The sequence below is a fragment of the Melopsittacus undulatus genome, chromosome 4 (assembly GCF_012275295.1).
Source record: "Melopsittacus undulatus isolate bMelUnd1 chromosome 4, bMelUnd1.mat.Z, whole genome shotgun sequence".
Lineage (NCBI taxonomy): Eukaryota > Metazoa > Chordata > Aves > Psittaciformes > Psittaculidae > Melopsittacus > Melopsittacus undulatus.
In genome coordinates, this window is record NC_047530.1 from 112,092,859 (window position 1) to 112,105,567 (window position 12,709).

A 12,709-nucleotide genomic window follows, 5' to 3' on the forward strand; every position below is an offset into this window, starting at 1 on the left:
TAAGAGACTTGGCAACAGAAGAAATGTCAGGACCTGACCTGGCATTTGTTTTCTATGCAGAATTCCCAGTGGAGTCTGTGGAAATCAACGGACACACTCAAAAATCTGCAACTTTGCAAAACTCCATAATACAACAGAGAGAAAGGAACAATCTTATGGCAAGGAAGTGAAGGAGAATAATTCATAGGTGACGTCGACTTCTCACAGCGGATAATGGCACACCCTGTATAAATCTGTCATACAAAAAATACATGTATCTAAATATCTATATACAGAGAATTATTGTGTTCTGGTTGTAGTGGTGTAAACCAGAGCTGCTACCAACTCCTCCAAGCTCTGCATGATGGGATTTGGTACCAGGAGGGTTTCAAGACTTCACTGCGAGTTCTGCTCACATCTGGAGCTGTATGTGACAGCAGGTCACTGCCAGCACAGCACGGGGGAAGAGGCTCCTGTCCCACACAGGATGGGGATGGGGGTTGTTTCCCATGGAACAGTCCCAGAAGGAGCTGTGGGATGTGTGGTGCTGACCTTGAGCAGCATGGGCTGGTGATGGGGATACAGCAATGGGGACACAACACAACAGGCTCCCAGAGGCACAGCGGGGATGGACACACTGTGTTGAAACCCACCAGGAGGCTCTGACAAGGAAGCAAATGTGAAGCTGTTTCCATCATTTTTCCATTTTCCAACCACTCCTTGCTTCTCATTTCTTCTCCAGGGACTTGGCATGAGCAGGCATCAGTAAAGCCTGATCCCAATGGGCACTCCTGAAGTCACACCCATGCACTACTGAAGATCAAAAGTGAGTACTGCAGTTGTACTATACTCATGGTGTCCTTCACTCCTCAGTGCAATGATCCCAGAGGTCTGTGTCCTGGCATTTTCTCTGTGGTTAAGGTTTGGAAGTAGGCTGAGACAGAAGCAGTGTCCTGGGAGACGCGCTGTGGATTTCAGTGGCACTTCCCGGATTACTTCCCCTGGGAAGGAGCAATTACCTGGTGTCTCCCCAGCAGCTCTCCCTGCCTCTGCCCACTGCAGCTGAGGATAATCTGCATGATTTAGCCAGGACGAGCAGTGCTAAAAGGGAACAGAAATTACTGACATGGAGAGGGTTTGGGGTGAGAAACACATCTCAGAAGTGAGCCGGCTCCATCCTGCCTATATCAAGCCTCAAGGGCCATTTGTCACTTGTGCTAAAGAAAGGGATGAAAACGTATCATTAGACATGGCCTACCAGACTGCTGGTCTGGTGCATCTCTTCTGGCCTGAGAGCTTCTGGTTGAACAGGATCTGTGTGCACCTCTCAGATACATGATGGTTTGGTCAAAACCCAGGTTACGCTCCTTGTCGTACTGATACTCCATACTTCTGTTGTTATTTACAGGTATGATACACAGTGCAATGGAGTGTGCTGGCAAACATTATCCATAGTGATAGAGCAAATTACCTGTCATTTACAACCCTTAATAAATACATGCTTTGACCCTCATTCTGCTCCTTGTGGCCCAGCTGCCACGGGCAGGGACCCCTTCCACTGGAGCAGCTGCTCCAAGCCCCTGTGTCCAACCTGGCCTTGAGCACTGCCAGGGATGGGGCAGCCACAGCTTCTCTGGGCACCCTGTGCCAGCGCCTCAGCACCCTCACAGGGAACAGCTTCTGCCTCAGAGCTCAGCTCAGTCTCCCCTGTTCTGGCAGGTTCAAGCCATTCCCCTTGGCCTGTCTCTACAGGCCCTTGTCCCAAGCCTCTTTTCACAAGGAAGCAGGGAGTGAGGACCAGGCTGTCCCCTCAGGAGCAGGGGTTCCTCACCAGCAGCAAACGGGGCAGAGCACATGCACACACAGGTACTCTGATGTGCAGGTGAAGGTAATTGGGTGATGAGGGTAATGGAGTTACCAGTAATCAGACTGGAAAGGACAGGGCAGGGAGGGCAGGTCCCCAGTGCAGGCTGGATCAGGGGACAGTGTTCATCTGAGAGCTGTTCCCTGCAGCCCGTCATGAACACAGCTCCTCAAGAGGCACGGGGTGTCCCTGTGCAAGGAGCCACAGCAGCACCAGGGCTCCATGGGGTGACCCTGGTCCCTGTCCAGGTGGAGGGTCGGGATGCTCATCACATCCAACAGCATCCTCCTGGATCTGTTCTGAACATAACTGTGCAATGGGGGGCAGAGCTTTGGCTTCCCTCCTGGGAGCCATGCCTGCACACCAGCACCTCCTGGACAGACTCCTGTGGGAATCTGGTTCTGCATGATTTGAGCCATGCTCTAATTTCCACATAAAACTGTGGAAAAGAAACGCATCGTGTCATGTTTCATATAAACTGTCTTGTACCAGATACCCTTTTTTATTCACAGAAACAAAAAACACATCAAAATTGTCCTGAAAGAGTCTGCATCTGTTAAAAACATGTACCCATTTCTGCACCAGGAATGGGCAGTGAGGATGCACAGCTGCACCCTGCTACCCCGGCAGCACAGGGATGTTGGCAGTGTGACAGTGAGCGCAGCCCTGCTATCACCACAGTGCAGCAGAACCCACTGCTCGTCTTCAGCAACAGCAACCAAAAGCCACTCTACAGATTAAGCAACTAGTGAAGGCTTCTGAAACAAGAAAGGCAACAGCCACAGCTGGAGCAAGGTAAGAGCTCCTGTCTTATTAAGAAGCTAAAACAGGAATTGGTAAATTATATACAGTACTTGTAGTTTACACTGAAAAGAAAGTAAATCGAAGGGTGAAATAGGATATTCCCATCATTCATAACCGAGCAGCATTGCAAGGCCACCACTCTGCTCCAATGAAACCCGAGCCTGTGGCAAACAGCATCCCCCAAGTGGGGTCTGTTCCCACAGCTCCTCACCACTCACAGCAGCTACGTGAAGAAATCATACAGGTACCTCACCTGCACGTTACATCCTGCACCTCACCTGCACCTCACCTGCACGTTACCTGCATGTTACCTGCACATTTCACCCTGCCCAAACCCCTGCAGAACTCATGGAGTGCACAAACACCACTGTTTGCCCCAAGGTGGGGAAGAAACTGAGAGGTGATGAGGACAGGGATGTGCCTGGGACATCCTGATGCTGCCGGACCCACCAGCCCGGGGCTCCCAGGAGGCTGGTGTCACCCACCACAGCCCGGAGAGGTGCTGGTGCTGCACATAGAGGGCTGCTGGTCCCCACGGCCACCTTTGCCAACAGGGAATGCCAACGGAAAACTTACACCCCCCATTCAGCCTCCTCCACAGCCGCTTGGCACCTTCCCTGGCTGTACCCAAGGATGTGACTCCCTTTCTTGCCATGTCACTGTACCAAAACCATGTGCAGATCAACAGGTCAGCACTCTGCCACTGAGAAAGGACACGTGCAGAAGCTGCTCTGCCTCCTCCGACACGTTGCATAGCAGTATCCATGCCCACAGCAGGCAGCCCGTGTGCCCACTGGTGATCCATAACTGCAGGGTGCAGCTCTGTGGGAACCGTCTCTGTTGCTACAGCTTTGCAAGACCCGTGTGGGTGCTGTGGGGTGTCGGGGGACACCCTGTGGTGCTCAGCACGACCTGAGGATGCTCCTGGCATGGCGCAGGATGCTGCAGCCTAGCTGCTGCCTGCCGCAGAGCACACGGAGCTGCACATGGTCAGGTTGGAGGTCTCAGCCTCAGCCTCTGTCTCGGCTTCATCGGTGGTCTCCGAGGGCAGCACGGACTCGCTTGGCTGCTCCTGGCTCTTCTTTAGCCTGCATGGAGATAGGAACCAGGTATTACACAGAGCGCAGCAGGAGGGGTGAATGGGGTCTGCAGTGCTGAGTGTGCCCCTGCTGCTCCAGAGGTGCCCACAGCACACCCGTGGTGAACAGCAGGAGCACAGAGCACAGACATGGGCATGACAGGGACTGATGTACCAGCAAAACCCACTGGAACCTCTGCAACCCTCCACACTGCCCTGCAAGGCTTCAGCCCACCCAGACCTCAGCACAGGCTCCCTGCCCTCCATCACCTGCTCCATGAGGCTCCCTCTTGCTTTACTTCTGAACCCAACGCTCCCCAGGCAGTGTGCTGCCCTGGGCAGCCTGTTCCAATGCCTGAGCACCCTCTAGGGCAGGAATTGTTCCTCAGCTCCATCTAAACCTGCCCTGGTGCAGCTTGAGGCCGGTTCCTCTTGTCCCATCCCTTGTTCCTTGGGAGCAGAGCCCAGCCCCTCCTGGCTCCATCCTCCTGCAGGCACTTGGAGGGAGCCTTGTCTTCTAAAGCAGGGTGGGTGAGAAGGTGCAATGGGGAACTGAAGCAGTGTCCCATACCTGTGTTAAATCAGCAGTCTCCCTGCAGCATATCTTATTTAATGGCACAGATTAATAATCCCTGATCTTTTCTCCCTTTTTGGTCAGAACTGCTTCTCATACAGAGGCATCAGCTGAGCTCCTCAGCTCACATCAGTCACCCAGGGCTGAGCTGGCAGAGATGCTCCCAGCCATGAGGCACCAGCACTCTGATTCCAAAGAGAAGGCAGGAAAAAGAGTTGTTTTTTCTTAGTGAATACAAAACACAGACTCACTTCTCTCTGTTGAAGATGACAAAGTCTTGCTGGATGGCTTCAAGGCATTCTTGGAGATAGTCATTTTCCTGTTGAAGAAAAACAGTACAGGCATGAGCAGCTCCATCTGCACCTCAGAGGGCTGCACACGGTGCCCACCCTTCCTGATCTCTGCCTTCATTGCACCTCCTGCATCACCTCTGCCAAGGTGCAGAGACCTCCTCTGCAGCTGCTGCTGCACTCCAGCTCCAACCACCGCAGGGGTGCCCATCTCCTGTACAGGAGCATCTTCCCAAGGTGCCCATTCCTGCACCCCCAGACATGGCCATGGCTGGGGCCCTGCTGGCTGTGGGTCCTGGCAGGCAAGGCACCCTCACCCCTGTGGGCAGTGAACCCTAACAGGGGTGTCTGCAGATTTGCTTATTCTGGGTTTTCCTCCTCCCTCACTTCCCGATTCCTTCTTCACCCATTTCCAGTAAGCCTCATTGACCCAGTAAGCCTCATTGATCCAGTAAGCCTCATTGATCCAGTAAGCCTCATTGATCCAGTAAGCCTCATTGATCGCAGCAGTGGCTCCCACTGCAGAGGAGGGGATGGATCTAGCAGTTAACTGGTGCAGACAAGGAGACAGGCAAAATCCCACCCGGCATTCCCGGCTGCTTTCAGACCTCGCTGTGGGAGCAGTGTGTGTTCCCTTAGCCTGGGGTGTGCATTGCACAGGGAGCAGGGCTGGTAACATGTGTTTGCCCTCACAGGCCTCCCCACACACCACTGACCACAGCACAGCTGCTTTCTGCAGGACCGGTACCTGCTCTGCTGCCTAAGGAGATGCTTTCACTTCTGGTATGTGTTGCTCTGTAAAACTGAGATCCTTGTGTTTACCTCCCCAGTGCAGCACAGTTCCCACAGTGAAAACAAGGAACAAATGCACCTTGTCTCTAGCTTCATCCCTGTCTCATGTAGGGAGAGCAAACAGGAGCAGTGACCCAAACCTGGAGCTGATGTTCCTGCATGGCCACCATCAGTGTTTGGTAAACTACTGACAGGTAACCCCCCAGCAGCAGCCACAGGTACTGGGCAGTGCCTCTTGGCAAGGTGCAGACCACATGGATGTGGTTCTTTATCTCCTCTCTTGATCAATGTGCCCAGAGCTGCTTCCTTTATTTCCAAAACACAAATGACTGTGTTTCAGAGTACAGATTATCACTCATGTAAGAGGAACATTTGGTTGGCAGAAAGACTCCACTGGCAAATGTTTTTATCCAGATCAATCTCATTTACTTTGCTGTTGCAGTAACCAGAATCACAGAATCCCAGACTGGTTTGGGTTGGAAGGGACCTCAAAGCTCCTCCAGCTCCAACCCCTGCCACGGGCAGGGACCCCTTCCACTGGAGCAGCTGCTCCAAGCCCTATCCAGCCTGCCCTTAGCGCCTGCTGTACACCCCAAACTGAGCCCGCAGCCCCTGCCCAGGGAGCACTTACAGACTGTGAGCTGTCCTTGCTGTTATCCCTCGACTTGTTCTTCGCAAGCCTCTTCTTCTTCTTGTGCAAGGGCCTGGACTCCAGGATCATCTCCTCCAGCTCAAAGGTGGGGTCGCAGTGCAGGCGGCCCTTCTGCTGGGACACAGCAATGACACAGGGTCAGGCACTGCAGGGGCTCTCTTGCAGCAAACAGAAACGGGTTCTCCATCACGAAGCCTCTGCTGAACGCAGCGGTTCCAAACCAACCAGAAGCAGCTCCTGCTCAGGGCTGGACACAGATTGCTCCTACTCACATTGGGGACGAAGCCTGGCTCCACTTGCTTCCTGCAGACGTCGCTCCAGACCACACTGGACAGGTATGCCGAGGCCTGGATGTCGGCCAGGCAGGAAAAGCGATGCTCAGGGTTCACCGTCAGCAGCTGGGGAGAGAGAAGCATTCCTGTTAGAGGAGAGGGATGAGGAGCCCACCAGCATCCTGCCTTTGGGATGACTCGGGTGGCTCAGCCATATGCAAACCTTTCTGTCATAGGAAATAGGGGAATCACTGTAGGGAAAGATGAGACTAGAAATATATTCTGGGTGTTGTGAAACAGCTCTGGTACCATGAGCTCCTGGACCAGCGTGGGTTTGCTCCTCCCTCTGCCTACCTATGGTGCACAGCCCTTCACGTAGTGTCCAGAGCTGTTACCCAGCACAATCCTCCCCATGGCAGGGGCAGACCTTGCAGAGCCAGGCTGAGAGCTGGGCTGGGGCAGCCTGACAAGAGAAGGCTCCTGAAGGGGAGACCTGAGAGCAGCTCCAGTGCCTAAAGGGGCTGCAGGGAACCCGGAGAGGGGCTTGGGACAAGGGATGTAGGGACAGGCCAAGGGGAATGGCTTGAACCTGCCAGAACAGGGGAGACTGAGCTGAGCTCTGAGGCAGAAGCTGTTCCCTGGGAGGGTGCTGAGGCGCTGGCACAGGGTGCCCAGAGAAGCTGTGGCTGCCCCATCCCTGGCAGTGCTCAAGGCCAGGTTGGACACAGGGGCTTGGAGCAGCTGCTCCAGTGGAAGGGGTCCCTGCCCATGGCAGGGGCTGGAGCTGGAGGAGCTTTGAGGTCCCTTCAACCCACACCAGGCTGGGATTCTGTGATTCTGCAATGACAGCAGCCCAGCAGATGGCAATGTGAACCTGCTCAATGCTCTGCAGCAGCCACCACTGACAGCATCAGAACATTGCTTCTCATTGAAACAAAACCTGTATGTAAAGTGTCCACCCAACACTGACTTACATCAGTGTTACTTGTCTGCTCACCAGGATGTGAGGGTATCTTTTTAATAACCCACTACTCAGCTACAAAGAAGCCAAACCACATCCTCCACACCAAGTCAACAACCTGTTCACACAGCAGTAGAAGGAAAGCAGCAAACTGTCCCGTCCATAGGGACACCCCATGCTGGTCTCACAACTCAACCCAAAGCAGACCCTTTGGCCGGCAGAACTGGTGAGAGGAGCAGTGAACACAGCCTGGGCAGCCTCACGGGGCTGTTTGTGCCAATGCTGCTGCCTCTGCAGGTTATGATGGTCACAGAGGGGATGCTGGAAGGGCACAGCTCCAGCCCAGCTAGGAATTTGATCATCACACCAAAATCAGCCTTTCTCCTTCCCTTGCCACTGAACATATTGCACCTTATTGCATGCAGGGATAATAAACAAGCAAAACTCAAGATTAATCTGTGCTTAAGCCTGAACAAAGTCATTAAAATCAGTCCCATTTCAATGTTACATTATTTATCAATGTGCTGCAAGTGTTCCAGCTAGTCCCACGTGCTGCAGCTAACGTGGGGTGTAAACCACGCCAGCAGCACTATTACCTTCCTCAGCAGAGCAACCATCTCTTTTGACCAGGCAGACGAGTACTGAACGCTCACAGTGCTGAAGAGCTGCACTAAGGACTCCACGGGGTTGTTGGAGTGGATGTCGTACGGCCTCTGGGGGGAAAGAAGAAGGATGAGAAGAAATCCCCTCTCCTCTGCAGCCCATCAGTGTTCTTCAGCAGTCAGGGGGACCTACCCAGCCCCGCAGCAGCTCATATGCCATGATTCCCAGTGACCACCAGTCCACCTCGAAGGAGTAGCCCGTCCCGCCGCTCAGGAAGGAATGGAAGATCTCTGGGGCTGGACAGAAAGGGCAAAATGCAACAGGTTATGTGCTGCCTTCAGTCTGTCTCTGGTTCAGTATTCACATAAGGCAGTATGGAAACCTTAGGGTTATCTTGATGCACTACTACTGTCTATAGGGAGGGTTTGCAAGTGGGGTGAGAGCCCTCCCAGCCAAGGGATGGCAGGAACCTGCACCCATCAGGATGCATTGAGACCCAGCACAGGGTGAGATGGAGAGGGTGTGCTGATGCTGACAGTAATTCATTCACTTGTCAAGGCTCGGGCTCACTGAATGACTTGGGCTCATGCATTAACGTGCTGAATTCATTCAGTGCCTTTGTTTCAGGCAGGCACTGTCAGGCATGCAGTGAGTGCTCTTCAAGTGTAAAATATAGATGGAAGGAACAGCTATTTCTTACCCATGTATGGCTTTGTTCCAGCTAATGCAGTTGCTCTTTCACCGTCCCTAATTATTGTTGCAATATTAAAATCTGTTAAATGTGCATGACCTTAAATAGAGACACATTTTAAGAAGGAATTAATCGCAGTGGCAATGGAGTCAGAATACATTTGTTTTATAAGCTGCTGCCCCTCCACAGTGTGGCACAGGCAGGTGAGGGTCAGACACCACTGAACAGCCCTAACAGGTCCTGAAGCAGTCTCAGGCTGTAGATGGTTCATGGTTGCTAGCTTTGGGTCTGGATTTTAAACCAAACTAGTAGCCCACACCAGCTCCAGCACTTGGTCAAATTGCTCTAGCCACAACCTACAGTCACAGACAACAACAGGGAACCACTATACTAAGCTATTGCCCTATCATTTTTATTGCCAATCAATTGTCTCATTGATGAAGACCCTAGCAGTGGTTTTGATGAAGCCATTGAACCACGAGCACCCCAAAGTCCAGAGCTAGAAGCAGTGCCTCTCTGTACAGACCGCAGGGCTCCGGACACACCAGCTGAATGAAATCATGGCAATGCTTCCCAAACCACAGGGCTGTGTACAGAGATCACCTTCTCTCTGCTTCTTCCTTGTCTGCCATCAGTACTGACAGCTGACATTCAGAATGGGTCATCCTTTTCAGGCAGGCCTGGTAGCACAAACCCATCCACTCACCCTTTCTGCTCTCTGTCTCCAAGGCAGTTATGAAAGTGGTGTGTAAATGTGTAAATCAATGAATCTCCCTTACATTTCCCTTTTCCCATTTCCGTTTGGGTTTACATCCTTTGGTTTTGATGAGGCTTTATGGTAAAACTTGACTGGTTTGGATACTGCTCTGCTGAGAGGTTGTGTCTTTTAGATCTACCACTGGAGCAGAGATCACTACAGGATCTGCTGTGGTGTTTCACCTGCATTGGACACTGGGACTATTACCAGTAGATGCTCTCATTCCTGCGCTCATTCCAGCTGGCTCAGCCCAGATCCATCCCCCCAAGAAGACATCAAGACTAAAAGTGCATGTGCAGATCACACACTAAAACCCACCAAAGCCCATCCTCGTGCTTTGAGCCCTCCCATGAAGCCAGGCACTTGTGCACTGTAGCACAAGGAGAGAGGAGGCCAAGTGTGGGCAGACAGAGGTGGGGGTAACAAGGAGAGGGGCTGCTCTTGGTGGGTCTGCCCTGGCATTACAGGTACGTTCAACCCCACACTGATCAAGTAGAAGGAATGGTGCTTTTTCCACACTTTTCCCAGGTAAAAAAACACACGGTGTTAAAGACTGCAAAGAATCTGTCCCTCGAATGAAGGAGGCAGAAAAGCAAGATCCTACCTTGCTCATCGAGGAGGATGTTGTCTGGTTTTACATCCCTGGGAAAAGAAGCAAGGATAGAGCAGGGTGAAATCTCAGATCAAGGATGAACTCAATAGCAAGAAACCTTTTTTATCTCCCAAAAATTAAGAGCAACTTAAACAAAAATAGCTTAACATGAGATAAGTCCCTTTAGGATGAACTAGAAATGTGCTTTTTACAAGCAACTGGGCAAAAAGGTAGGAGCATGGTACTTGTTCAGGCATCGATTCCAAGAAGAATGAATAACACAACACTGGGCCTATTTCTGTGAAGCCCTTGATCAGTCTGAAGCCCACACTGGAGGTACCTTCAGCCCCCAGCAAAGTGTCAAGCTTCATCAGGGTCACAGGGGAGCAGGACCAGCACTGGAGGGTGCCCAGGACCTGCACTGCCAGTGCAGCTTAATGCCACCAGTTCCATGACTTGGGGGTACCAGCAGCATTAAGCAAAGGCAGTATCATAGATTCCACAGAACCCCAGCCTGGTTTGTGTTGGAAGGGACCTTAAAGCTCCTCCAGCTCCAACCCCTGCCACGGGCAGGGACCCCTTCCACTGCAGCAGCTGCTCCAAGCCCCTGTGTCCAACCTGGCCTTGAGCACTGCCAGGGATGGGGCAGCCACAGCTTCTCTGGGCACCCTGTGCCAGCGCCTCAGCACCCTCACAGGGAACAGCTTCTGCCTCAGAGCTGTGGTTACCGGTGGATGATGTGCTGGCTGCGGAGGTAGTCGAGGGCCAGCGCCATCTCACAGATGTACAGCTTGACTGTCTCCTCGGTGAACTGCACGTTCTGCTGCAGGTGGTAGCGCAGGTCACCGCCCAGGAGCAGGTCCACCACCATGAACATGTCCTCCTCATCCTGGAAGGAGTACCTGCGGGACCGGCGCTGTGAGCCTCAACACTCAACCACATCATCACTAAACCTCTCCTCATCACACAGCTCCTGTGAACACTGCACACAGCCCCACCACGAGCATATGCTGTTTACAGCTTCCTAATGGAGCAAGCCCAGCTCCAGATGCTGTCTTGGTTTTTAGCCTATTGCTATCCTAAGCAGTGCTGCTTCCAAGGGGTGGGAATCCCAGTGAACTTCCCCCTGCTTACTCATCACCTCCCGATTGCTGCTGTGTGCCCCCAGCAGCAGGCAGAGCTTGGGGCTTTGCTAGCCAGTCACTTCTGAAGAACTTCCCATTTCCTATTGTGAACAATCCAACAAAGTTACCTAAGATATCCCTGCCTCTCCTGAGGATGGATTGGGAAACATGACTGCTAATTTAACCAGAAAAAAACAGAGAAGGAGATTTATATTTACTGTAGAGTAAAACGCCTCCCTAGATGTGCAGTGATCCATCCCACAGGAGACTGACAGCACTGGGGATACACCACAAAACAAGGCCCAATTGTTATATTTGGCGACAGCGTTCCTAAGGAGAGAGTATGTGGGATTGCATAATACTTATGAATCACATGCTTCTGCTCTTATCTTCAACGTAGGTTTATTCTAAAAGTACGAGCTGAAAGGGAAGGATCTGCTACGGGAGCAAGTTTTCCCAAGGAATTCCATTACTTGTTGGTAAAAAGCTATCTTCAATTGCTAAAATGCTGAGAAAACAAATATTAACTTACTTGGCTCTTGTGGGGCAATGGATCAACAAAGAGAATGTCAAACAGGTATCACTCTGGGTATAAAACCTGAATTTCAGAACACTGATTTGATTGCGTGTGCACTGGCAAAACCCATCCCTGTTACTGAGTAACGTGGTCAGGTCTAATTGTGAAAAACCTCCTCAAATCAGGCTGGTTTAACCAACAGCCTTAGCTGGCAATGCTCTTGAAACGCATCCTGTCCAGTCACAGTGCAAATGAGATGCAGGAAATCTCCTTGCCTTCCCCACAGCTGAATCAGTGCCCTGCACCAGCATCCCTTGGTCCCCATCTGCGGAGCTGCCCTTGCAGTGCTGGTGCAGACTCAGACAGGGCCAGGACAGCTTTAAACCACCCCAGCTCAGACCTACCCCAGAAACCCCAGTGAGCACACTGGCTATGGCTGCGAGCAGTGATTCATGAGTATTACACAATCCCACATACTCTCTCCTTAGAAATGCTGTCACCAAATATAACAACTGAGCCTTGTTTTGTGGTGCATCCCCACTGCTGTCAGTCTCCTGTGGGATGGATCTGCTTATTTAAACCACCAGTCAATCTCTGCAAGTCTGAGTCCTTTGCAGGGACCACATGCTGTGTGAAACACTGGATATTTTGTGTAATTTGGTGTTCATTAAAGTTATGAATCATCACCTCTACAACTGCTGGTTTCTTTTCTTTTCATGCTGTTATTTGCTACAGGAACTGGCCCCACACAGTGTCAGATCTGCCACAGACTCTCAGCTCTCAGCATCTCCAAGCACATCAGATGGACATCTCTTTAACCAGGAGCATTGTACTGCACCGGGCACCTTAGTGGGACTCAGCACAGCAGCACAGCATGGTACAGAAAGGTTTTGGGTTAAGTGGGCAGAGGGTTCCCTTCAAAGGGACCTGACAGCAGCATTTGCAGGAGGCTGTGAAAAACACCCAATGCACACACAGCGGGGTGATGGAAAAGGAGAAGCTGAGTGGTTCTGAAATGTTTGGTTCCCTAACATTTGGGTACATCCTGTGCTGTTTCCTGAACACATCCCAATACCATGGACTTGCACTGCAGCAGCTCACTGGGATGCTCCCATGGACGCCCATGACCACAGGAAGATGGGCAGAACATGGTCCTGTG

At 51.9% G+C, this 12,709-nt stretch overlaps 1 protein-coding gene across 5 annotated transcripts in view; it reads right to left on the reverse strand.

Annotated features, from left to right (window-relative positions):
• Window positions 1–2,953: 2,953 nt before the first annotated feature.
• STK32C (serine/threonine kinase 32C) overlaps window positions 2,954–12,709 on the reverse strand; it is a 74,414-nt gene continuing 64,658 nt past the window's right edge. For 2 of the 5 annotated variants that reach the window (XM_034062636.1, XM_034062640.1), the window contains 9 exons: window positions 10,638–10,811; window positions 9,922–9,959; window positions 8,570–8,659; window positions 8,062–8,165; window positions 7,863–7,979; window positions 6,306–6,431; window positions 6,013–6,147; window positions 4,551–4,618; window positions 2,954–3,735 (listed from right to left, as the gene is read on the reverse strand). In XM_034062636.1, coding sequence (XP_033918527.1) covers window positions 3,597–3,735; window positions 4,551–4,618; window positions 6,013–6,147; window positions 6,306–6,431; window positions 7,863–7,979; window positions 8,062–8,165; window positions 8,570–8,659; window positions 9,922–9,959; window positions 10,638–10,811 — 991 coding nt within the window. In that variant the 3' untranslated portion in view covers window positions 2,954–3,596. The remainder of the gene's footprint in view (window positions 3,736–4,550; window positions 4,619–6,012; window positions 6,148–6,305; window positions 6,432–7,862; window positions 7,980–8,061; window positions 8,166–8,569; window positions 8,660–9,921; window positions 9,960–10,637; window positions 10,812–12,709) is intronic. The other 3 variants (XM_034062637.1, XM_034062639.1, XM_034062638.1) reach the window with 3 other exon arrangements.